A 26874-nucleotide genomic window follows, 5' to 3' on the forward strand; every position below is an offset into this window, starting at 1 on the left:
TGCTGAGATTCAGGAGAGGGGATCCTGTCCTGCCCCACATATTCCCATTTTCTTTTTGATGACACCGATACAGGGCAGAGCTGGCAAGAAAATCCACCCTCCGAGTTCAAACTGGGCAGCTTTAGTGCTTTCTTTTTGACTCATGAAGCATCCTTAAGGTCCAGCCTGACAGGACACCCGGGGTACAGTCATATGCTCGTCGCTCGCTTGCTGGGGCTCACACTTGTGCGAGCCAAGACTTTGCCTCTTGCTTTTCCGCTGTTTCCCATGGCTCTATCCCGCTCCGCACCACTGACCTTTTGTTTGGTTGTGTTTGCTTATTTTTAATAAAGAAAAAAAAAAAAAAGGAAAGAAAGAAAAAGGAAAAAAGGCTGGGAAACGGTGAGATGGGGGAAAGGAGGGGGATCTCGGGGCCGTATAAAGGGCGGGTATAGGGGACGGGAGGCGGTATAGCGGGGCTCAGGGCGGGGGGCTCGGGGGGTCCCGCCCACCGGGAGGGCCGTTCCCGGGGGATAAAGCGGGTGCACGGCGGTGGATGCGGCGATGGGCGCGGGATGGCGGCGCTGGGGGCGCTGGTGAAGAAGGCGTGGAGCGTGCGGAGGTTCGTGGTGCTGCTGTGCGCTCCGCTGGCGCTGGTGCCCATCCTGCTCAGCCTGCCCCCCAAGGTACCGCGCACGGCAGCCGGGTGGGCGCTGCGGGCTGGCCGCGGGCAGCGACAGACTGCGGGGCAGCGGCTGGGGCCACGGAGCGGGACAACAAAGTGGGGAGCTGCCTCGGGACACCAGTGCGTGGAGCGGCGCTGTGCCCCGGGAGCTGCGGGGACACAGCCGGGGCGCTCCGTGCCCCTCAGCACCCGCAGGATGTGGCTCTGGACAGGGTCACCCTGCTGCCTGCCGGGCAGGGAGGGGACAGCAGAGTGAGGGCTGCACAGCTCCTCACCCCTTTGCCACAACTTAAAGTGCGAATGGAGGGGGCATCCCGCGGCCACGTCGGGTTCGTAGGGAAGAAGGGATAGAAAACGTGAATTGTGTTTAGGATTCTTATATAGACATTGGGAGGTGGGAGGATCGTATGGTTCAGCATCAGCTCAAGCGCAGTGGCAATAATTAGTGCCTTTTACTGGTACCCAAGTGCCCTGTAGTTCTTATCACTAGTGCCCAAATGGCATCTGGGGAAACTGAGGCAAGACCAGCATCACCCAGGGCTGGGCTTGCAGAGCTGGGGTAGAAGTGCCCGGTGCTGAGTCTGCCTGGCACCGCTGCCATCCCCTTAGCCCTGGGAGTGGCACCGGCAGTGGGACTGGGACCTGCAGAGCTGTCCTGCTGCTTGTGCTGCAGGGCTGGGAATGCTGGGGAGACCCCAGGGCTGCCCACACCGCCGTGGGTGACTCTCAGGGACCTCTGGGGCTGTGGCTGAAAAGGCTTTGCGAGTAAGATAAGCGCTGTTTTGTAAATGTGGAAACTGCTCTCAAGGCTTGTGCTTTAGCATGTGATGAACTACACATAAAGCAATCTGTGGCAAGACTTTGGGGGCTGGAGGATTTTTTTGGCTGCCCTACATACACAGATTTTGTGCACCAGGAACCTCTGAGCGTCGGGTGGAAGTCCACGGGGCAGTGAAGATACTGTGGAGTTTTGCACTGTTGACTTCAGTGCAAGCAGGATTTCACCCTCCTGTTCTGACTCATATCCATTTGAGAATGACTTTTTTTACATCAGAAAATAAGTAATGATCAGTATGTAGTGAATATAGAATAGTTTAGGTGCTGTAAGGACACAAAGTTGGCACTTAGTTCTGCCTGTTCAGTGCTTGTCAGGTGAAACCTCGTTTGAGGTACAAAATGCACCTGTTAAAGTAAAAAACAATACAGATTGACCATTGCTTTATTTAATGATGCCATATATTAAAACAGACAATTATTTGGATTTAATGTCATTTTTTTTCTCTGTTTTATATTATTGGCTGAGTTATGAATAGGACTGTCTGCTTCATGGAGCAGAAAACACATTGCACAACAGGTACTAAATTGCCTTGCGGATTCATAAGTGAATAGTCACATTTCTACATTCATTTTCAATCGCTGAACAAATGGCTTCAAGTGTATTTAGTATCATGCTGTTTGACTTGGGCACTTGGTAAAATTGTGGGATGGGATTAGAGAGTGAGGAGATTCACTGTATGCTAAGTGCAAGCTCATGTCTGGTCTGTGCAGGGGTTAGGATTGTGATACAGGGATTTTGTGAGAGCAGATGAACCCAGTGCTGTGGGAAGGGCCGTGGTCTAGGTGCTCTGCGTGCTGGTAGAAGTGTGTAGTGCCATGCAGGGTGTACAGGGACTTGGATGTTCAGGAAAGGGATTTCTGTATGTGGAGAGAACTCAAGATGTCTCTGTAGTGTAAAGGTGCTGCTCACACCCACTCGGCTCCTCCAGTGAGCTGGTAGCCCACTCCAGGGTGCAGTCCATGGAGGACCTCATGAACAGGGTGGTCTGACCAATGCTGTTTTATTAAAGAAAATATGGTGTTTGGAAAGTAGAAATGTTTGCTGCTGAGCAGGTGGCAAAGCAGGGATACAGCTGTGGTAGTGGAAGGAGACCCTGGCAGAGCTGGCTGCTCTGTTCTGGGGTCTGTTCTTCATTCTCCATGGGCTTTAAAGCATCAGAGTTGGTAGCAGTGACATGGCTGGTACCTGTACTGGTGCCTGTCAAAACCTGGATGCTCACATGAGTGAACCAATGCAACATTTCAAGCAAGTCCAACTTCAGCTTCCCCAAATTCTCCCAGATTTTGGCACTGGGGGGAACCTGTAGCTGTTAACTCCCATATGCAATTGTATCTGTTCATGTTCAGGGGTCAATGATTCATCCAGGGTTTCAACACTAAACTCTCTCACTTGTTCAACAAGAAAAGAAACTTGCTGTTGCATCAACAGAGGATTAAGTTCTGACGTCTGGAGCTTGCCTGACCCCCCGTCCACAGCCTGAGCTGTGAGGGGCTGTGGGAGGGGAAGGAGCAGGTTATGCTTTTAACCACAGTGTGAAAACACCAAGGGGGAGGAACAGGTGAGGGGTCAGCAGGCAGGGGATCAGGGGTGGCAGAGTGTGGAAGTCGTCCTGGCGCGTGATGGCAAAGCATGCCCTGGGCTGCACCGCCCCAGTCAGGCGCTCTGTCCTGACTCAGGGCTCCAGCCCGGCCTCGCGCTCTCCTGGGCAGCCAGGAGCTGCTGCAGGTGTTCAGCAAGAACTCAACTGCCTGGGCTGCTGCTGGAGCTACTGGGAGCCTGTCCCAGGCAGGGCATCCAGGGACAGCAGGCCGGGGCAGGAGGAGCTCCTGTGTGATGTGCAGCCACTGTAACAACCGTGATGCTGCTGAGTGCTTGCACATCTGAAACACAGGGGTGTGGGACAAGCTGGAGAACCCTGTGCTCCTGCTGGGATGGTCAGAGTGCTGCCTGGCAGGGTGCAACACAAACTGGTAGGAGATGAGCTGTGGTGGGGCTCAGCCTCTGCTGGTCTCAGGATGAGCCTTCCCTTGTGAGAAACGTGTCTCACAGGCACCTCTGCAGTAATTTGCTGCTCTGCCGATGTTAAAAATCTGTTCTCACATCATGGCAGCATTTATGTTCTCCCTGCCGGGATGCTCAGCAATTTTAATCTCCTAAGGGATTTCTGCCATAAAAAGCCTCCTCAGCTTTGGTTTCAAGGGCAGCATTTCACTTGGACCTGGAGACCGAGGAATCATAACTTAAAGCTGGTAGACCACAACAGGATGTGGATTAGTGTGTCCTTTCTGAGTGATACCCTGTGATGTGGGTGCAGTGGATTTTCCAGTGAAACCTACACCTTAGTGACATTCCCCTTAATGACAAAAGAGAAAAATAATTCATCAAGTCTGCTCTTGCTCATTGGTGACGGACTCCAGCATCCACATCTCTTCAAGCTGTGATTAGAGCTCTTGCCAGCTGTCACTCTGCAGTGGTTTTTTCTCCAGATCCCTATGTGAGTCCCTACACAGAGGGATGGTGACAGGGCTGGCACTGCTGCTGATAACCCTTGTTTTTAACTGATGGCTTGTGTAGGTTGTGCTTGTGGAGAGGGAGGCTTATGTAAATGGTTTTGTCTACAGCCTCCTTTCTCTTAAACAAAGAAATTTCTGCTTTGTGGGTGTGTTTGCTGAGACCTCAGGGTGTGCTCCCCAAGCTGTGTCTGGAACAGTGGCTTGAGTCCATCACGTCAGGCAGCAGAAGGAAATGCTCTGTGTGGAGCCACTTCCCAGGAGGCAGTTCTGTGCACAAGGGTCTGTGTGTCACCTCACGCTCTGGTTGCTGCTGAAATGGCTGAATATTTGTCCCGTGAGTGGAAGTGCCTGAGACCCCCCTGCTCGGAGGGCTGTGAATGATTGCAGAGAGCTGGGGCATGGCAGGAGGGGCTGGAGGAACTGTTCTGCTGGAAGGGGCATGGGGGCACTTTTAATGAGCTGTGCAAAGAGCTTGTTCCAACAGCTTCTAATGAACTCAATGTCTACAGCCTCTTGGCTTGGTAACAGCTGAGGCAGCCAAATCTGCTAAAAGGAGCTCTGAGCAGGCAAATAGGGCCCAGTGCCTTCAGAAAACAGACTTGACTTCCTTGGTGGCCATAGAGCAATTTAAAATTAACTTGGATGTTATGGGTCCTCCTGGTTAGAACAAGGAGACTTTAAGATCTTCCAGAAGAAAAATTACATTGCTTGCACTGGAAAGCAAAGAGCATGAAGGACACCCTTGTGGGCAGAGGCATGATGCAAATGTAGACAAAGGGGATGGGAGTGGGTTGTCCTGCATGCTGGAGGGAGCTGGATCTGGCTGGAGAGCATAGCAGGAGCATGGACAGGCAAGGAACAGTCTAGAGAGCAGTCCTGGCAGGAGAAATAAGTGATTGCAGCCTGATTTTACATTTCATATGCAAAGTCCATCTCTGCAGTGTTTGTGCTGTTGATTTGGGAAGGCCAGTTTCACAAAACTGGAAGCAATGGTCAGTTAAAAGATGAGAGCAAGAACTTCAGTGGGGAAAGGGGGATAACTAAAAGTTCAGTGGCTACATTTTGCCACATCCTCTGTGAGCTTCAGTCCAGAGAGAGGGCAAGCCTGACAAAGAGCAAGCTGACACTGGGAGGATGTGAAAGCAACAATACTTGGGCTGGGGGAAAGGGAAATCTTTATTGACAAGAGTCAATATTAATTGGAAAACATGACTGCATATAAAATATGTCTGCCTGATTCCCGCCTGTGTCTGCAATGGTTGACTCAATGATGGTAAAGGTCTTTTCCAAACGACTTGTTTTCCTGGTTCTATGAAAAGAGGTGTGGAAGAATTGAGGAAGAAATCCCTGGGCAGGGTTTTTAGGATGATGAACACAAATGTTGTAATCTGTTGCCAGATGGACAGTGCAGAAAAAGCCACATTCAGTGAAGCATTTTTGTACAATACTGAGCAAAGTTCTATTAGTGCAATCCTGCAGCCTAAGAAATTGACTGATAATAAATATTTTTACTGTGACAGTAACTAAATGGAAAATTAAAATCTCATACATCTAACCCTGGCTACCTTAAAATCTATATATTCAGACAACTTCCATACAATAATTTTGCAAGAACTGCTTGAAGAGTTTGTTGTGTGCCAATAAACTGGATATATTGCTACAAGCCCCAGTACAGATGGAGATCACCAGGGATGCTGACCACATGCCAGGCTGATCTGTAGCCTCCCTTGGGAAGTATTAAAAAAAAATAAAATCAATCATAATATGATCATAATATGTAATTAGCTCAACACACCTACAGGGCTGGTTACCCACAGCCAAGGTGGTTAATTGTGATATTTGTGTGTATGGGATGTGTGAAAGTTGACAGAAGCAGTGAAGAGTCCACCAGGCTGCTATTTGTTGAGTTGGTGACTTTTTGCCACACACTCAATTTGCCCACTTTATCTGAGCTTCAGCTGTCTCACTTTAAAACAGAGATTTATTTATTTATTTATAATTTATTTATTGCCAACTACAAAATCCTTCAAGAAGTTTAAATAAAAGTGTTCAATAAGCTTTATGTCATTTTAGCAGAGGAAAATAGGTTCCCTGAAGCTCTTGCAGCTTTGTGGCCCTTTGTTACTGGTCCCTTTCTAGCCACTCTGCAAACAGCCAGCAGGAGCAAAATGACTCCACTGGCAGGGAGGCTGGTAAACAGGGCTTGGTTTGTGTCCAGATTACATAATGCTTGCAGGAGCAGGGTTAGTAGAAATCAGATTCACATATCCATCCTGCTGGAGAACAGGCAGTGAGCACAGTGGGGCTGGCAGCACAGTTACAGCTGTGACATGAGAACACTCAGTGCTTCTTTTCTGCTCCAAGTAGTTCTGTGTATCACAGCTAGGATGTTTCTTCGTGATAGCAGAGGGATAAAAGGGCTTGAAAAGCTCCAATTCAGCCAAAATCTCTCTTGGTATTGGTATCAGGGTCCTGGAGGAGCCCTGTCTGCCTCTCTTTTACCTGGTTATAGGGTGGTGGGGAGCCTGTGTGGGCTGATGGGGCTGTGATGGCTGTGCAGCATTCTGGGGTTGATGGAGAAAACCCCAAGTTCAGCAGTGCCAAGGCAGGGCTGCTTGGAGAGCAGAGTCTGCCTGGTGGGGAGGCTGTGGGCACCGGGTCTGACGGGGAACAAGGTTCAGCCGAAGATCCTGGTGTCCCTTTCAGGCTGACAGTGGCTGTGCCTGTCCCAGGGCTCCACCTGGGTGAGGCAGCTCGCCTTACCTGACCCACATTCCCTGCCAGAGCCTCCTTTCCCTGGAGCACCTCATCTGCCCTTCCTGGAGACCGCCAGGTCTCCTGCCCACAGGAGACAGCCTCGTGGCTTGGCTTCCTCTGCCACAGCTCAGCAGGTCCCTCAGGGTGGAAAATCCCCGGTGCTTTGAGTGCAGCAAAGACAGGATCTGTGTCTGGAGGGGCAGAGGTCGATCCCGAGGCTCTTGAGCAACAGGAAGAAGAGCTGCTGCAGTCCAGAGCCACAAGTGCTTTCCTGGAAATCATTAAATGGCTATAAAATTAACCTGATCACAAGATCCATTTTAAAGTTCATACGTGCCACCGTGACCTTTGATAGAATTCTGGTGAAAAATATGAATACAAAGCTGAGGGGAGATACAAGAAGTAGAAGGAGTCTTGACAAGGATGCAACCAAGGGATGGAAGGATAAAGATCACGTGGAGGTGATGGTGCCACACAGAGCAGCGAGTTCAGCTCAGCCTGTCCAGGGGAACCCTTGGCCAAATCCCTAAAGGACCATTCTCCTGACATTTGTTAGCATTTATTGTTTGTGTACTAACCAAACACTGGGGACATCGATTCATTAACATTTGCAAAATATCTTGAGATCAAAAAGCTTTCAATTTCATATAGAGTTTAGTTCAACTTTATTGATGGCTTTTTTCAATTTTGGGAAATGCTTTGTTGAAATTGAAGTTATTGTGGATTGGTCTTGTTCCTTTTTTGTTCAGTCTCAAAAACCTTTTCAATATATCTGCAATTTGTCCTCTTTTAGGGTAGAATAAACAGCACTATGGCTTTCTTCAAGTGGTTTCCTGTTGATCCATATAGGTTTCAAAAATTCAGGGAAGCCTTTCACACAGCAGTTCTTTCTGCCTTGTTTTGGTTTTGCCCCTTGGCTTTTGATCTTGCAGTGAAGAGGAGTTATTAGATTGATGCTGTGTCTCATTGCAGTGTTTTCCAGAACATTTTCCATACACTGGAGAATAAATATCCATTACTTATAATTAGTTTTCTAAATTGTACATCATCTATTTTTATAATTTTATTAAGTCAATTAAAGCCTTCACTGATATGCTCTTGTATAATTGTTAAATATTTTCAGTTGCTCTACTTCTGTAAGAGCCAAAGTGTCTTTATTTTGAAGTTGATTTTGGTGCAGCTTTCCTTGCAGTGAAATGAAGACTATTTACCCAGTGGGAGAAAAAAATTATCCACATGGCCTCTGGAAATCAAATGGAAAAGAGAGGAAAGCTATTATTTGGTATATAAAAAGAACAATAGTAAAGAGGAATTATCAGTTGGCACAGGAATTAAATCACTAATCTAGTGGCAAACACTTTAAAACGTGATTCTTTATTTTTGTAAAGTTTAGCACTGCCAGGTTTGCTGCTCTGGTCCTGCTGGTTTGGGGGAAGTGGAGCACAGTGAGCCCATGAGAGCTGCCAGGTGCCAGGGCTGAGCTGAGCTGGAGGGTTTTGCTTCACACACTCTCATATGTAATTTTATTGGCATCTAAAATTATGTCTGAAAGTGAGCTTTAAATCCAGATCTTGGGCACTTCATATGAGGCATTGACACTGCTACAATTAATGTATGAAAAAAAATATCAGTTACACTCTGTTCTGCTGTGTTCATGTTTCCACATACTCTGAAGTGCTGGAGCCTTGCTAGCAGAACCCTTTGTGAATGCAAAGCCTGGGTGCTAAAAGCAAATCAGAAATTCTATCATTTTGTCCACCTTTCAAACCCTCACATGCAGATGTAGTGAGCAATAAATCCATGTTGGCTCTGACCTCATTCAGCCCAGGCCTGCAGCAGATTGCTCACAGGTGAACAGGCAGATGGTGGCTGTGCTGTACCTGCTCTGGTGGCTGGCTGAACCCTCAAATGATGTGGCTGAGACCACATTATCCCCAAAATGGAGCTCCCCACAGTCCCCCAGCCCACGCTGTTCCCAGCCTTGGCAGGGAGCAGAGCCATCATCTCCCTCTCAGAAGCCCAGACTCGGTCCAGGGGAGGAAGGTCCCAGCAGAGGGACAGAGGTGCCTTTGAGTAGCAATTCAACCTGCTCAACAAGCTGGAAAAGTGATAAAATAAATAGTTCTGTGGCTTCCAAGTGATTCTCAGCAGTTATTTATAGTGCTGTGGGCACCCTGCCTGTGCTTGCTGACAATATCCCTGTTCAGCCCTGCTGTGACCGAGCCCAGCTCCACTCTGGGCTCTCCCATCCTGGGCTTGGGGCCGCTCTCCCAACTTCCTTCCATTGCTCATTATTTTGGCCGTGGCTGTCGTGACAAATGGCTTTGGTCTAGTTTGTGCCTCCTGGGTGGATGGATGAATTCACACTGTGGTGTGGGGGCCCTGGGTCTGTGCCAGCCTTGGCCAAGGCTGGGGTGATGCCGGGCGATGCCTGCCCGCAGGAAGTGGTGTGACACTAGGGTGCTTGATTTACTGATTTCCGTAGGGGCTGCGATGAGTTGCCATGGAATGAGTTCTCACAAGTCTCTTGGGACTCTGGTGCAAGAGAAGAAACCTTTCTGTGTGCTGCCTATTGTAAATGAGTGGAACATACACCTCCCAAGGCTGTTTTTGCATAGCTGTGCAGAGCGTGGTCTGTGGAAGTTGGAGGGAAAGCACAAACATTAAATGGGTCAGACACCTGAGCGTGTTAGCAGCAATGCCACCCCTAATTCAACACTGTGGGACAGTTCATGATCTCCAAAGGTTTCTTGGTTGACACCTGCGAGCCTGCAGAATGTGAGAAGATCAGGCAATCAAGGAGGATTTTAGTTTTGCTGTAGTCTCAGATCAGTCCTGAACCCCTTACACAAAGTAGGGGGGAAGATGTTGTACTCGATGGAAATTATTTGAGAGAAGTACTGTATCCTTAAGGGAGTAACTGAAGCATTTTGCTTCTCTAAGTGTCTCCAAGTGACAAGAAGTAATGCCACATCTCACTTTTCCTCTCCTCCTTTTGCAGGAAGGAAGATGTCTCTATGTGATCCTGCTGATGGCCCTGTACTGGTGCACGGAGGCGCTGCCCTTGGCTGTGACAGCTCTGCTGCCCATCGTCCTCTTTCCCTTCCTGGGGATCCTCCCATCTAACAAAGTTTGCCCACAATATTTCTTAGACACCAATTTCCTCTTCCTCAGTGGTTTAATCATGGCCTCGGCCATTGAGGAGTGGAATTTACACCGCAGGATTGCTCTCCGGGTCCTCATGCTGGTGGGAGTCCAGCCAGCCAGGTGACTATGGGAGCAGGGGTTCTCCGTGGGGATGTGAGCTGCAGGTGCTTGGGAAGAGGCTCTGCTGTGCTGCTCCTACAGTGGGGCTGTCCACACCCCCTTTTCTCCAGCTTGCTGTGTTTGTTCAGCTGTTTGCCCCTGGGCCAGGGGAGCACAGGGAGAATCGTTTGGTTCAGCTCCATCCTTGTGCTCCATCCAGTTTCAGGAGGGTCATGGAAATCCTTTTTGGTATTGGTTTTGTTATCTCTGTGCATGAGCTTTTCCTCCTAATGTTTTAAAGAACTTGCCAAACTGAAGAAAGTCAGCTTTTCCTTTTTTTCTCTCTTCCAGACTAATCTTAGGGATGATGTTGACGACGTCTTTCCTGTCCATGTGGTTAAGTAATACTGCCTCCACTGCTATGATGCTTCCAATAGCAAATGCAATTTTAAAAAGCCTCTTTGGGGAGAAAGACACATCTAAGGATATGAACAGGGAAAATGAAGAAAACCAAGGTAATTGAGACAGGGCAGTAGTATAAGCCAGCTGAGGTCTGCCCTGCTGCTCTCAAATCTGCCCACATTTATTGACTTCACTGGCACAAATACCATGTTCCTTAGCTTGCAGCTCGATTTCAGGGCTGGTCCCATTTTACTGCACACTTTATTCCCATGGTGGAAGAATACTGGCAGAAAGCTTCCTTTTATCCTGCCCCTTCCTCATGTCATGCAGGATGCAATGCTTATGAGTGGCCTGGAAAACCAAAAAGCGGCGATGCCCAGCCAGCCTGCTCCATAAACCTGCTGCTGGCACAGGTTAAAGCCCAGCTCTGTGGCACGGTGGTGGTGGGATTGTAGGGATGCTGTGGGGATACTGGAGCCAGGGAGGGCTGTAGGTAGGGCAGGTGATGAGTGCTGTGTGATGGGGCAGGGAGGGCAGGTGGGTCCCTGGCTGTGGCACACAGAGCTGTCGTGTGCTTGGGACGTGTGTGTTCTCCTTGTTTTCCTGTTTGTTCACCCATGAAACTGGAGCTGGAGGAGAAAGCAAGGACTCAAGGAAAGGCTGGCAGGTTAAATATCTATCTATAACGGCTTTGTGGGGTTTTTTGCATCTCGATGCTGCTGTTTGGTGTTGTTCCTGAGCAGGTTGAGGATAGCTCAGGGGAATGTGGCCAGGTAAGGGCTTCCTTCAGCCCTCTCCTCACAATGCCAGAACTTTGGGCTTCTGGCACATGGTGATGAGAAACAGCAAACCAGAAATGACATCCTGACATCCCTTTTGCAGCTATTGCTGATTGCTGGAACAGTAGTCAGAACTTCTGCTGCTGCTGCTGCTTTTTCTTGCACTAATTAACAATTCATCTGCCTCTGTGGTTTAAAAGCAATAGCTTCTTCATTCCTGCTCGGTCCTAAGGCAGGTAAAGGAGCCCCCAGAAGAAGGCTTAAACATGTGCACACTCTAATAAAGATATAATTAATCATTCATCATTGATGTTTAGCAATCATGAGATATTTGCACTCCAGGTTGCTTTATCATGTTTGCTTTATGAATTTTTGACTGTTCACATCTATTAAAATCAATCCCACCGATTTCCTTGCTATAATTTCCTGTGCTGTGTTTTGTCTGTCTGCTTTTATCCTTTTTGTCCCCAGCCTCTGACCGTGTAGCTGTGGCTGTAAATACAGTAGAATTTGGGAACACATTAAAAGAGGATTCCCCCCATTGTCCTAGACACTGTTAGGCTAAGCAGAGAATTAACATCTTTGATTCACAATGCCTGCAGTGCTAAGAGCAACCAGAAAAGGCAAGGGAGGGGCATGCAGGTAGAAGAATGAATAAAGTGATGCTTTGCAAATATCATGTGATGGTGTGATGATGTTTTTTGGGGTTTTTTTGGGTTTTTTTGAGATAAAGGCTTTTAAAAGTTATTTATGGTACAAGTGAAGGAGGAATCACCCGTAAAATGTACATTTTGTACATCAAAATGCGTATTTTCACGCAGACTTTTTATTTGAACTTTAGTGTCCCAAGGTAGACTCATCCTTCTCTGTAATCTTTCTGAATGGATGAGCAAAGCTGAGTTCCTTGAAGGAAGCACTAAACCTGAAGTGGGTCAAAAGTGATCAATCTAATGTTACACTTAGGAGTGGAGATGTGCAGATGAATAAAAGGTATACTCATTTCATAGTTTATTAAATGCTTATATTCTGTCTGAATTGTGATCTGTCCTCCAAAAAAGACAGATTCATTTGTGAAGAGAGCTGTATGTGGAGGAAAACTTGTACGATGGCATGTGAAAAAAATCCGTTTGCCAATGGACTTGGTTTCGTAACACTGTGGTAGAGTCCACGAGGCTAAAAAATATTTGGGTGGTTAAAAATAACGAGTCAAACTATAATAAAGAATATGTGACATTGCAAAGCATTTGATGTACAGCAATAAGTCTCAACAAGTGTACAAAACCACTTTTGTGTAGGATTCTGCTTACACACATGGTGCCTGAATTTGGGTGATCTCTGATCACTTGGTGACACTCTTTTCCTGATGAATCTCAAGCTTTCGATCACTCATGTCCATGCTCAGCCGTGTGGGCAGCATGTTCTAGGTCAGCAAATATTTACATTCTTGTGTCACTGACAGCTACAACTGGGTGTAATAATTGGTTCATTTCCACATGCTTGGCGTCTGATGCAGGAGAACAGGTAGTGAGGTTGTGCAGCTGAAGTCTCAGCTGCTTCTGGTGGATCAAAGCAGGGTTATAAATTTAACAGCAACAGACATTTTTCAGCTTCTAGAACTTTCCTTTTGGAGGTGGGCCCTGCAATTCTGTCTGACATCTCCAGCAATAGCTGTGTGACAAGCTGGAAACTGCTGTACCACTGAGCCTGACCTCTCTCCTGCTTCTGCCCACTAACCCACCACTGGCAATATTTCATTTCTCTTAGCACCTTAAATATCTCCAGGTAAAAATCACAAGAAAATATTTCCATTCTTTTTTTCCTTCATAGAGAATATTCTGCAAACTCAAGATAAACTGCATTCAGTGCTTGAGGTGTAACTGAGTCACAGACCTGGAAATTATGTCTCTAAAGGGGTAGGTGGGAAATGTGCATTTTTGGACACTGCTGCCTGGTTTGACTGCCCAGTCCTAGGCAGTACTGGCAGGGTGTGTCCACAGCACTGCTGCCTGCATCCTTCAGTGGGTGGAAATAGTCCTTTTCAGGTCTTCTCAACCTTTCAGAAAGAGTAAAAATGTCATTAAAGCAAAAATTGTCTAGGAAAAGCATTTCTGTCTCTAAGGTATATGAGGTATTTTGGTGAAATGGCCACAGAGTTCTCATACTGCTCTATGAGAGGTGTGTACAGCTGGGTCCAAACTCTGTTATCTTTGGCCTTTTCTGACTTATGTCAGAACATAAGAACATAAGAAGAGTTTTCAATTCCTTTTTTACAAGTTTCATAGGAAAAACTTTGCAGTATGCCTGGCTTTCCTTTGCATGGTTACCTTTGCAATCCTTCCTTGAAAGACAGCTCAGATGGTCCTGCCCAGATGGGCTGGTAGTCTAAGCTTAGCAGGGGAAAAAAATTTAAAACTGTTGAGGTAGAATGAAATGTTTTTGCAGATCCAGGACTGGGCTTCAGTGGGACAGAAGTGTAAGAGCCTTTGGGCTAAATCCATTGAAAGATCAACAGTCAACCATGGGTTAATGTTCATCCTTCTAATTACATCTCTTCATCATGGCAAGGTTGGGATGAAAGCTCAGCATGTGTGTGTCCAAGCCAATTAACTCCAATTCAGTAAATTAGCGATGTGTAAAACATGACATCGCAAAAATCCTCGGTTCACTGAGCTGCAAAGAGCGCGGTGTCTTTGGTGCACACGTGAGTGAGTCCAGAGACTTTGACCACTGGCATCTCTCCATGCTTCAGATCTCTAGGTCATGTTGGGTGGAAGGGGAATGGGTTTTGGGCTAAGAAGGGGTGCAAGGAAATTTGGGGGTTGCTTGGGTGGCAGCACCAGGAATTGCACTCTGTATGTAGCTGTCTGCAGAGCACAGGGAAGTGCAGGCACACAAACCTCTGGACCCAAAACCACGCAGAGAGGACAAGGAAAGGCAGTAGAGCCAGCAAGGGTGGGGAAGGGCCACCTGGGCTGAAGGTGGATTAAAGTCACAAGTGCTCCAGTCCCATGAGGAACATGGGAAATGGGGTTTGGTAGCACATCTCCCAACCTCAAGAGGTCAAGCCAAGACCACAGATGCCACGAGCCTTAATGCCAGGTCTGGTAACAGAGAGTGATTGTATTGCTTTTCCATTTTTTGATTTCTCAGTTTGGTGTGGTCAAGTGGTGTGCAGCTCCCAGCTGACTGGGACTGGCTGCTCAGCCTGCAGGGTCTGTCATTTGTGGAGAGGATGATGATGGGCTTGGAACAGTCCTTGCTGTCAGGAAGGCCTGGTACAAAACCTAATCCCCAAATGTATCTCACTCTTGTCTTTAAAGAAGGATTTACAGTCTTATGGTGACTGCACTAGATGTATGCAGGGTGTAAAATTCTCACCCCATGGGAATGAAGCTCAGTGACAGGGGACCCTTTCTTACAGACGCAACAAGGCCCAACAGGGTTTCTTCCTAAGAGTCACTTCTGGTTAATCCCCCCCTAACCAAAGAAAACACACCCCAAACCCATGACTTGATAAGGGATACCCTGGAAGTCCTGGCTGTGTTAGAAGATCCCAAAGGCCAACCTGTGGCAAAAGCTGTCAAGTGCCTGGGTGTTGGAGGAGAAGCTGGGTGCCGTGGTGGGGCTGGAGCAGTGGCAGGAGGAGGTGGCTCCTTCATCCCCGCCAGGTGCTCCTGACCCCATCCCCTTGGTGTGAGCTCACCTTTCATTTGCACAGCCCTTCCTCTAAAATGGTAGTTGTTTCCTCTGTCCCTCTGTCTGGTTCAAGGAGAATTTTCTAGATGCTTTGAACTGTTTTAAAGTCCTCATCTTTCTTTTTCAGCATCTTTACAACAGAATAAACTTTACACTGTACCAACTGAGATGCAGTTTCTGGCAAGTACTGAGGAGTAAGTTAACTATAAAGTTTGTATTCGAGAGTTGAGAGAGAATTATTCCCTGAGCTAGACCAAGTGTTAGGAATTTGAAATTCAATCATTGCAATGTTTTGATTATACTGAATATCCTGGTCACTAGCAGCCTGATGATAAAAACCCTCCTCTGTGTGTCCACCATCCCTCTGCATGTCCAAATCATTACAGAGGTTTTTTTCAGTCACACTGAAATCATAGCCAGAAGTGTTTCCTGTTGGGGATTTGTGCCTTGGTTTTCTCAGGAACGTTAAATGTGTGAAGCCAATGATGTAAAACCCCCCAAGATTTACACATGGGCGATGGTCCTACTTTCATAACAAAGATGGAGAGGAAGCATCTTTTCAGGAACAGATGTCTCTTTCCTCAAATCTATTAAATTTGGGTTCTTTTTCCTTTTGGCAGTCTTGTGGACTTTATGCTCAGTGTTAAAAGCTGCTGAGGGGCTGGGCAAGGCACAGGCACCCCCAGCTCCTATGGATGGGTCTGAAGGTGCTCTGTCCCCTGCAAGGCTGACAGTCCTGTGTGGCACTTTGCCAAGCAGACCCCTCTGCAGCACTGAGCTGATAAGGTGTCCTTGGGCACACTGGTAGCTTGGATTTCTAAAAACTGGGAATTCACCTTCTGTCAAGGCTCTGAAGTGGTTGCACTGTGTTTAAACCAGGGCTTTCACCGGATTCTCTTTTGGACTATTTTAAAGCAAAGATCTGGCGGAGGAGAAGGAGCTTTCCAGTGATGTTCTCTCAGACTTAAAGAAGGAGGAGGAATACAAAACAAACATATGGAAAGGTTTCCTCATCTCAATCCCATATGCAGCCAGCATCGGAGGTACAGCAACACTGACAGGAACTGCACCAAACCTCATCCTTCTGGGACAGCTGAAGAGGTATGGGAGGATGTCCTGGGGATCCCTGTAAATCCTGCAAGATAGAGACACATTCTTCATCCCTGTAGGAAATTCCTTTCTGTGCTGAGTGCTGGTTTGGAAAATTCATGCCCTTCCAGAACGTTTTGGGAAATGGAAGCAGGGAGTGCACTTAGGCTTAATAAGCAGGTTTCCAGCGTAGCTAGGCAGGCTGTCAGCCAAACTGGAGCATGTGTGCTTCACCTCACTGATGCTTTTAATCCCATTGAATTTAATGGGACCTGACTCCACACCTACAATTAACCTGGTAACTGTTTTGATGAAGCAGACTGTGTCGTGCTTTGTGAGCAATTATAGCTACTGCTGTATGGGAGAAAGAAAAATAATGAACCCACTACTTCTGGACTGTTTTCTTAGTCATAAAGGATTCCTCCTATGTGCATAGGAGCAGAAATTTGTGCCAGCCCAGGTGCCTACAGGTATTTCCTACTTTTGCTGAACTCCACAAGAAGTACATACGGCCTGTCTTGGGCACTGCAGCATCCTGTGAGGTTCAAGTCCAGACTCTCCAACAATTTCTGTAGCAGGAATTAATCCTGGGTTTTCAGGAGTGTCTTTGTATTTGGCCATCTGGAGAGAGATTTCCAGATCTTCCCTTGCAGGCTTACACAGCTGGGCTGGGTGAGATGGGGGTGGCTGGGTGTCCTGGGAGTTGTCCCAGCACAACGCTCCTCACTTTTCCATATGTGCAGATAACTCCCAAGGCATGCACAGGGCTAGTTTTTAAATGCACATGGGCAGGTTTGTGGGATATTTCACTGCTGATTTCAGATGCTTGTTTACCCATGGATGGAAGGGTTGCTTTCCCATCTTGCATTAACTTGATTTTTCCCATTTGCTTAGTTATTTTCCAGAATGTGATGTGGTGAACTTTGGTTCTTGGTTTATGTTTGCATTTCCTTTAATGCTGATTTTTCTTCTCATGGGATGGCTATGGATCTCCATCCTGTATGGAGGAATTAACCTGAGGTATGTTGATATTCACTACACATATATGTAGTCTGGTTATATTAGCATTATTAAATATGTGTTCATCATGCTTCTCATCCTAAATCTACTGGTGTCACCCAGGATCATCTCCTGGAAAGTGGGGGAATTTACAACTAACTCTAGTGGGCCCATCCCATAACAAGTCATCTATTTTTAAAAAGTTGATAATAATAGGAAGGTTTTAAAGATATCTCATAGTTACATGTACTTTATCCAACTGAAATATGTGTGCAGAGTATGTATTATATTCACTCAGTTAAATGTATAATTTTTAAAGGCTTCTCAGCTAAGATGCTGTTTTACTGCCTGCTTTGGCCTGTGGAGGGTAAATGGCAGATTTTTAATGACAGAAGGAAAAGCAGGATCTAGCTTTGAAGACCATGATAAAATCTTAGCTCCCCATAAAAGAGACAGGATTTCTTCTCAGGGCAAAAACCTGGGTTTGGAACAGACTACTTCACAACAGGGCTTAATTTTACAACAACGTGTTAATCTGTAACTGAGAATAACATGTTTTTCCGGTAAATCTTTGCTGGACACATGCAACCCCTTAGTGTGCACAGCCTAAAGCGATTGCAGCACTGCTCTGCTGCTCATGTGGGGACCTTCTTCCCCCTCCACGCTCTCACAAGTGATAGTAACAAAGCCAGAGTCTTGCTTCCTCCAGGGACCATGCAAAATTTGTAATATTTAGAAAAGTCTTTAATTGTTGTTTTGACTTTAAAATGCAAATGTGGGGAGAGGGGGAAAAAAAGAGAACAGGTGTCCAAATATTTACACTGTCTCAGGCATAGGGGAAAAAAAAGATCAATGGGAAAGTTTTAATGCTGAAGGCTTGTCCTTAACTTGAGGGTTGAGGAGGAGAGCGGAGGCTCTGCGTGCTGCTCGGCCTGCTCCCGCTGCTGAGAGCTGTGCTGCTCACACCGCGTGCCAGGGCTCGTGTGGAGCCTGTTCCGTGCTCCATGGTGGCCCCAGCCCCTCAGGTGAGGGGAGAGGCCGAAGGCAGCGGAACGTGGGGCTCTGTGTTTGCTTTGGCTCGGGCCCCGCGCAAGGCCCGGCCGCTCTGGGCCTGCTGGGCCAGCGCGGATACCACAATTCCCCCGTGGTGAGGAGGAGAAACTCTCGTGCCTTGCAAAGCTTCTCAAGTGCAGCCAAGGCTCCCCAGGAGCCTGTTGGGATGCTTGGGCTGTCACTGCTTGGGGACAGTGGCTGCACTTTCTCTGGGGGCAGCTCCTTGGTGTCTGCAGCAGGGCACAGGGCACTTCGGCTTTGCCTGGATCCAAAGGGCATTAAAAGGCTGAGGTATGAGCTGTTAATAACACCTCCCAAAAACCATTAAATTACAGGGCCAAGAACTTGAAGTGCAGGAGCTTCTGAATGATCAACCATTCATCTATACAGAACATCCATCCATATCCCTGTGAAACCATAAATGAATTAAGGAAGGGCAGGGATGGACAAATGTATCTGATACAGAAATTTGGGGTTGTAGGTTTAATTAAGGTCACAGTGTTAGAAACCAAGTTCAGTGTTGTGGGATGTGATGGGAGATGAAGTGCAAGATATGAATATATCATTTGTATGCACATGCTACAAAGGAGCAAACTGTGTGCAGTCAGTGCAGCCAGGCTAAGAGGCTTAGCCAAGAGCACATTAACATTCCCGGCCACTTAGAAATTCCTCGCATTTTTGTTAATCCTCAGCAGCATCCTGGGATCACCCAGGAAATTACAAGTGACTTGAAAAATGAAGGGACATATTCATTTTCTGTGTCACCCTATTCCTAGTCGTTCTGCCCAAGTAGGTAACTTGCTTGGAAGGAAGACAAGGAAATCCTGCAATGTTGGGACTTTAATTTGGCAATCACAGCCCTTGCTGGAGGAAACAGCTCAGAATATAAATGAGAGGAAACTTCCTCACCTCTGCAGGGTCTCCTTTGTATGAATGCAGAGGCAAAGGATATATAAAATAAAGCCTTATTACCTTTATCTCAGCTGAAATTTTTGTTGTTAGTCTTCATAATCTGAAGGTAACACAAACTGAGCTGCCAGAGATGTGCAGCTCTTTGAACCTTGAAGAGCTGGAGAAGGACACCGAGTCCTGCATGTGCTGTGTAGAAAATGCATTATTTCCTATGTGTCAGTAAGGTCAGAGGAACATAAAAAATGCATGTAAAAATGTAATTGTGTTTCTTGGCAGGGGCTGGAAAACAAAAAAGTCAAATATAAGAGTGGATGCAGAAGCCCGAGCCAAGGAGGTGATAAAGGAAGACTATCAGAAACTGGGTCCAACAAAGTGAGTTGTCAAGTTGGGATAAAAATGAGAAAGGAATTAAGTGGGTTTGGAAATATCCTGTTTTAAGAGTGGAGGACTGTGGGGAATGGAGCTTTTTAAAGAAAAGCATACCTATATTCCTACTCAGTCTGTTTGTAACCTGCTGAACTTTGCTTTTTGCACGCTCCAGCCTTCCCACCTTTGCTAGTGTGAATAATTGCAAATAGCAGCTTGCACTCAAATCTGAAGAACAACATTCCTGTTATAGAGGGAATTCATACTGGGTTGTTTAATTACTCTTCATGATTTTTCTAGTCCAGGAACAAACCCAGTTCTGTGTGTGCTAGGTGCTAACCAACACAGGCTGGATTTCAAAGGTTTGTGCCTACCTGTCCTGCAAAGCAGGAGGCATTTGCTGAGAAGGCTGGTGAATCATATTATGGATATGAATCATATGGATTGTGGATATACTTTAAGAAATCTTAAAGCTTAGAGAAAATATGCAGAAAGAAGTCAGATCCATGCCATGGAACACATTATTTCTTCTGAATAATTCCTTCAACTATGCTAGTCAAGCAAGGAAAGTAAAAGCTGGTACAAACTGCAGTGATGGGGATTATATTTTGGAGTAAGGCACCAGCAGAAAGAAACATGAGTTTTAGACTTCTGAAAAATGCCAAAAACAGGAGAAAGCAGGAAAAGCTGAGTATCTCCAGAAATCCAACCCTTCATATGTCCAACCATCCACTTATATTCTGGGCAACCAAGACTACTGAAGATTGTTGAAACTGTAGGGTTTATCTTTAAATGATCTGTGCTTCCCATCTGTAAAATAATATTTTCATACTCAGGGCAGTGCTGTGGATACCCAGTGATGTTTGTGTCGTGCTATTGACATTGTAATTATTTCTGTTGTGTGGAACATGGAGTGGTTCTTCAAAGACAGCTCTCTGTGCCTGTGCTGTAAATGAAAGAAATTGGTTTATTTATTCCATTCAGTACATTATCAAGCAGCCTGCAAAATGTCTCTGAAAGAATCAAAGTCCCACTTTGAGATCTAGGAGTGGGAAAGTCCATTAAGCTGAGCTCTACCAATTTGATTAGCAGCCCCATAACTAAAAATCAGCTCAAGCAGCCTCTTCCCAAGGGCTTATATGCCCTTGCTTGTGCTCAGAGAGATTTTAAATAGAATTTTGAGGCATCATCTTAAACTTTGGTTAAACCTTAACCCCACTAGATACTTAGTGAATGATACTGCCTTTTACCCTGCTGTTTGTCATGTGTCTAAGGGACAGCCTTTAGATTTTGACCTTGGAGGAATTTGTTCCTGCTGTCTCATGTATGATTTGAATCTCAATCATCCTTTTTTTGAGCTGTATTGTTTGAGCTGCAGTGCCACCATCCCTGGCTGGTGTCCTGGAGGGACATGGTCAGAGGAATGACCATGAGGAGCTGCTTGGCCTTTCCTCTGTGCCACACCCAGAGGGTCAACTTTTCATCCAGCTGTTGTGACATTGCTGATCTCCATCCTGCCTCTCCTTAATGTCTTCCAATAAGAGAGTTTGCTGGCAAACACCAGTATTTGCAAATAGATTTACAATCTGTTCCAATGTTTCACTGTAGCTGTTTTTAGAAAATCAGCCTCACTTCTCAGCCAAGATGCTGCAGTGGGAGCTGGATACTTGTCCTAGCCTGGATCCACCCCTTTAGCACATCAGCATTTTAACCTCATTTCTTTTCATTTCAGGTTTGCAGAACAGGCAATTTTCTTCTTCTTCTGCATGTTTGCAATCATGCTGTTCTCCAGGGATCCCAAATTCATTCCAGGTTGGGCAAGCTTGTTTGCACCAGGGTAAGACTTTGTTTTCATTCTTCTCTGCCATTTTGCAGTAACATTTCAAGTCATTGACATTCCTGAGTTTCTGATTGTGTTGCTTAACACCATTACTTGGGTTTCCTGGAATAAATTAAATGAGCATCAAATAGCAGAGCCAGCTTTGCTTTTTCTCTCTCCTAGAGGAGATTCATAAAGCTAGTGGGAAGTTGTGGTGTGTCTGTTTGAGGCCATCCTAGGCTGTTTATATATTTAGAATGAAATACTGAGTTCTTTAGGCAATCCACTGATTTCACTGGAGTCTGAAGACTGAAGAGAGATGGCAGGAGTTGATTCCAAGTGCTATCCTATCCTATTTCCTATCAGAGAAGGTGTTGTTATTTTTTAAAAGAAGAGAGCTTCATAGTTTTGTGGATTTCTTCAAATAAAATCTTAGTTTGCTAAATATTTCCTTAATATAACAAAGTAGTTATAGACCTGTCCCTCATCAATTAATAACTTCTTAAATCTAACACATGCTTAAGCTTTTTTTCTGGATGGAGCCTACCCTTCACCTGAGAGTTTGATCATTTTGCAAAGAGCTCATATAAATAAGATGGTTTGGGCTCTGTCTCTCTTCCTCCCTGCAACAGGCTGAGGAAACTTGTCTTTATAACTCTGCAATCAGAAAACCAGAACATCAGCATGGCGGGGATTAGATCTTGGTTTTTATTTTTGTAGGGCAGCTTTTCTGGGGGGTTCACAGCCCAGGGTAGAAATGTAGCTCAACAGGGAATTAAAAAATAAAAGAACTGTGAAAAACGAGCATTGTTCAAACCTGACGGAAACTTGTAATCTTCTTTGGTAAATTCCTGTTCTCATAAATGTTGTAATTCTACAGCCTTGTGCTTCTTACAAGTGTTTCTGCTGCTTTTGGACAGGTTTATCTCAGATGCGGTTACAGGAATCACCATTGTGATTATACTGTTCTTCTTCCCTTCACAAAAACCTTCCTTCAGGTGGTGGTTTGACTTGAAAGGTGAGTAGGAGACCCCTCCAGGCAGGGACTCTGTGCTTGCCTGTGTCCTGGCAGGGCAGGCATGGGGCCAGAAGCAATGCTGTCCCTGCTGGGAGCTGCAGCAGTGGCACTGCCTGTGTGGGGCAGCTCCAAGGTGCCATTTCATCCTAGAGAGGCTTTTTCCAGCAGAGGCTCAGCAGTCACTGCCCTGCTGCTAATGGCAGGAATGATTCAGCTGCTGGTGTAGCTGTCAGGGTTGATGCCATGGTGGGATGAAGTGACGTGAAATGGGTGTTCATTTACCATAGCAGACTTGATGGTGGAACAGAGGTTTGGTGTCTGACTTCCCAACAGCTCCTGTCCTTCAAGGGGAGCATGGGCCTCTGAGAGGGCAGAGCTGGGCTAGTTGTCCATTCTCAGATATAGGTGCTCTTCCTCAGTTTCTAGAATCATTTAGAATTTGAACTTCTAAAGCTCAAGCTCTCCAGCAGGTTTTGAAGTCTTGGGTCAGACCTGTTAAGCAGCAATGAAATACAGATTTTAATTCATAAACTGTTTGGAAAAAGAGATGATCTGAATGTGGAGAAGTAGTTGATGAAGGCCCTTTGTGGATGATGGAGCATTGCCTGGGGTCTGTGGGAACAAAATAGCATCTGCTCTGAGTCATGCACATTTGTTGTGTTGTACATATACAGGAAGATGTTTAATCAGGCCTCCTGTGGATAAAATATGTGCCCTTTTTCAACAGAAAATTTCAGTCCCTTTAGTGTATCCTTTCATACAACAGAGCTCACTTTATCACGTATTAAGAAATGGCTTTTAAGGGAGAAGAGCTCTCTGCTGTAAAACTCACTGGCTGTGGAATGATAAATGGAAATTTAATAAATTGTTGTAATTCAAATGACATAAAATTTCCTCCTTCTGTGGACCCCCATCTGTTGGAGACAATGTTTATGTCTGTTACAGTGAGAAAATTAACCCAATATTAAATATTAAATCAAGAAAGCCTCAAAGAAAACTTTATTGCCATAATTTTTTTATTATTTTTTATTTTTTATCTGATACTAAGTTAAATGTTCCTTTAGTTGGCTAAATTGAGACACTCCTTGTGTGTATTTGATCAGCAGCTCATGGTCAGTGAGCTTCAGCACTGCTGTCAGACTCATGCTATCATTCAGTCAGGCGATGACTGATGCTCCTCCTCGGGTGGGTGTTTGACTCAGGCCTTTCCTCTTTGTCCAGCACCAAACACAGAGACCCAGCCCTTGCTGACTTGGAGGAAGGCCCAAGAGACGGTGCCCTGGAACATCATCCTGTTGCTTGGAGGAGGCTTTGCCATGGCCAAGGGCTGTGAGGTGAGGCCACAGCAGATGCCACGTGGCATCATCCTGCCCAGCAGGGCTGGATTTTATCAGGGTGTCACTTGGCATTCTCATTTGGCTTTGGAAAACTTGTATCAATGGAGTCACCACACTCAAAGGACATATTTCTCAACTCCAAGTGACAGCAAGGCAGGGCACATAACTCATGAGGCTACAACTCCTTGCAAGCTGCTTGCTGTGAGACACCCTGAGGACAAGTTCTAGGAGAGCACCAGCTCCCCTGCAGGGATGCAGGAGGATGACTCCTGTTTTTACTCTCCCCTTCTGCAGGAGTCTGGCTTGTCTGTGTGGATAGGAGGCCGTCTGCATCCCTTGGAGGGTGTGCCACCTCCCGTGGCTGTCATCCTCATCACAGTTGTCATCGCCTTGTTCACGGAGTTTGCCAGCAACACTGCCACTATTATCATCTTTCTGCCTGTCTTGGCAGAACTGGTAAGGTCATCCCATGGCAGGACCAGCTCGTCCTCTGTCCCCTCCTTGCCCTGCCCTGTGGGTGGGCAGGTTTGTGTTGGGTCTGTGCTGGGACAGGCACTGGGTAATCTTCCTGCTCCTGGGCTTCAGGCTCTTAGAAAACCTTGGGAGCAACAAGCCCTGTAGCATAATGTGGGCACTGAAGGATAATAATCCTTCAGACTTCATTGTGAGAGATGTGATTATTTATCACAGAGTGTGGGATAGGGCTGTGCCCAGTGCACTAGGTATTTGCACCCTTTTTGATTCATCTGTTGGCAGTTCAAATCTCCAAGGTCCAATTTCTTCTCTTCTGGTTTTCCAGGCCATTCGTCTGAAAGTAAATCCCCTCTATTTAATGATACCTGGAACTATAGGATGCTCCTATGCATTCATGTTACCAGTCTCAACACCTCCCAACTCAATTGCGTTTTCCTCTGGACATTTGATGGTCAAGGATATGGTAAGTTCCTTTAGATGCATAAAATGATGAAAACAATCAACCTGAGTGTTGAAGAAGGGAATTTTCTGTATTGTTTGTACTACAATATGTAGTAAAACGAGAAGACAGAAGTCTGATACTGTTCTCAACAGTGTTTGAAGGAACAGGATGGAAGGAGCTTGTATGAAGTTGAAATTTGGAGCCACTGTGGCTCCAAATGGTGATAAAAGTGGACTTGAATGTGGACAGCATCTCCCAGCCGCTTGTCCTGTTCCTCTAGAATCAGCAGCTCAACTTTCATAGGTTTCTGGATGCAGGAAAACTTCCCCAGCTCAGTGAAATAAAGCTTATGAGTAAAATTAGGCTTAGTCGCAGTTCCTGCTCACATTCCTGAGGCTAAACAGATGTTAATGTTTTTGATGGATCAAAGCTTGGTAAGCAGCTGCAGAATGGCCTTTGTGGCTTTAAGCCTGCTTAAAATGTTGCTAATATTAACAGCAATTAAGCCTTCCATTTTTGTAATGTTTGCATTCAAATAGCTTCGTGCTTCACATGCTGTAGATGTCCAGTCTAAACTCAACAGCTGTCTTTGTATTTCTTTTGTAGGCAAGAACTGGGTTGCTCATGAATCTTATGGGAGTTCTGCTTCTTAGCTTGGCTATGAACACATGGGCCAAGAGCATCTTCCAGCTGGGGACCTTCCCTGCATGGGCCAACATCCATGCAGAAAATGCCACCTCACTTGTGACAGCTGTAGAAAATGTCACTTTAAGTGCACTAAATAAAATATGAACAAAGCCACCCCCGGGGAAGGACTCACTCACTTAGGACTGGGGCACTGGAATCGTCAGAGTTTGCACAGGAGGAAAAGCCACGTGGCCACTCACACTGTGTGGGACCTTCTGGTTTAATTTTATTTTTAGAAATTCTGGTCAGTGTCACAACATCCATTTGTTATTTTCTCTGGAGATCTTTCCCCACCTTTTGCAGGTACAAATCCGACTCTCCCAGAGTCCTTCTGTCACAGGTGGTTGTTAACTGGACAACCTGTAAGCATGGAGCATCTTTGGGTAGATGCCTGTCCCCCCATGAGAGCTGATGAGCCTTGCTGCTCTAGCTTCTGATACCCTACCTCGTTTTGGAAAGCAGCCCTGGCAACAGGGTGGAGGCAACTGGATTATTTATGTGCAAGCCAATGTGAGTGAGTGTATCAGAACCTGGCGGGGAGAAGGCGGCGTGGCCGGGTGCTTCTGGCAGCGTGTAAGGCTGGGGTCTCATTGCCATCTCATGAGTAATTCTCTCTCGGAGGATGAAGATATTTCTTCAGGTTTGTGTGTGAAGGGATGACTCGGGAGATGTGTTGGTAGGACTCAGTGCATTTCTCCATGCTTTGGAAACTGGAAGGCCACAGTTTGTTTCCAAACATGTTCAGTGTTTTGAAAACCTGGGACAGCGATTGCTGCCTGGTTCTGAGTACACGGATGGGGGTTTGGAACCAAATTAATTTCTGACTTAACTTTGGACATCGGTGGTGTTTCACCGTTGGTAACTGTGGCCAGTCTTAGGTTTGTGAGATTGACTCACTCACAAATGACCCGCTGAGTCACAGGTCAGTGGACAAGTTGCATTGGAATATTATTGACATTTCTTAAAAATAGGCTTTGATTCTTAACGTCTTTTTTAATCAGATTGCTTGGGTACTTTCAATGAAAGCATTGCAAATTGACTGTGATTTTAATCACCATTTTATCAGATAATTTTTATTTTATTTTCTGTAAGAATATAAAATATTAAACTGAAATAATCAGTCATTGAAATAGATGATTGAATGATAGAGATCTCATTCTTGTTTTACAGAAGGTGAGTGACTGGATCCCTGTGCTGGGACCAGTTTCTCTGACAATGTAAACTGGGGAGCTGAGAAGATGAACTGGCCCAGGGTAGGGATCCAGTGCATCCCCCTGCTCCTATGCTGCTGCTAACCCAGGGCCAGGTGGGAGGGCTGGCAGGGAGATGTTCACCAGCCACAGCTGCTGCTGCAGGGGTTACCCTATGGGAGTAGCCTTGGGGTGATGCGGTAGGTGGGAACTCAAGGGGGTTGAACCCAAACTGCCAAAACCAATTAAATGTGGAAGTTTGACCAATCAAAAAAAAAAAAAATCCTTAATGTTCAAACAAAATCCTTAATGACTGTGGAAAACAAAATAAAGCACGTTGGTTAGCACATCACATGGTCCTGTTTGCTCTGTAGTTTGAGGGGAGAAAAGCAAAGCCTGAGAATTCCCCTGCTCCAGCTTCATCCCTGATTTGGGCAGTGGCTCCCCAGGAGGAGCAGAAGGGCAGTGCAGTCCTGTTAAGCAGAGGAGCAATGGGAAAACCCCTTGGCCCAGCATCTCAGGGCTGCTCTGCTAAAGAGCCTTGGAGCTTACCCCAAATCCCTGCTCTGCTTGGCTGTGCTGGGTTTGGGCAC

At 46.1% G+C, this 26874-nt stretch overlaps 1 protein-coding gene across 2 annotated transcripts; it reads left to right on the top strand.

The window, feature by feature from the left end:
* Positions 1–495: 495 nt before the first annotated feature.
* Positions 496–26630, top strand: SLC13A3 (solute carrier family 13 member 3). 2 transcript variants are annotated; one of them, XM_023939866.2, is made up of 13 exons: positions 496–665; positions 9774–10039; positions 10370–10533; positions 15023–15089; positions 15811–15996; positions 16879–17004; positions 19225–19320; positions 21047–21151; positions 22054–22151; positions 23373–23485; positions 23783–23944; positions 24288–24425; positions 25011–26630. In XM_023939866.2, the coding sequence occupies exons 1-13, from the start codon at positions 555–557 to the stop codon at positions 25194–25196; spliced, it is 1818 nt and encodes a 605-aa protein (XP_023795634.1). In that variant the 5' UTR covers positions 496–554; the 3' UTR covers positions 25197–26630. The 2 variants fall into 2 exon arrangements, with proteins under 2 accessions (XP_023795634.1, XP_023795635.1); XM_023939867.2 differs by having other exon boundaries at positions 545–601.
* Positions 26631–26874: the final 244 nt, after the last annotated feature.

The sequence above is a fragment of the Cyanistes caeruleus genome, chromosome 16 (genome assembly GCF_971803275.1).
Source record: "Cyanistes caeruleus chromosome 16, bCyaCae1.hap1.1, whole genome shotgun sequence".
Taxonomy (NCBI): domain Eukaryota; kingdom Metazoa; phylum Chordata; class Aves; order Passeriformes; family Paridae; genus Cyanistes; species Cyanistes caeruleus.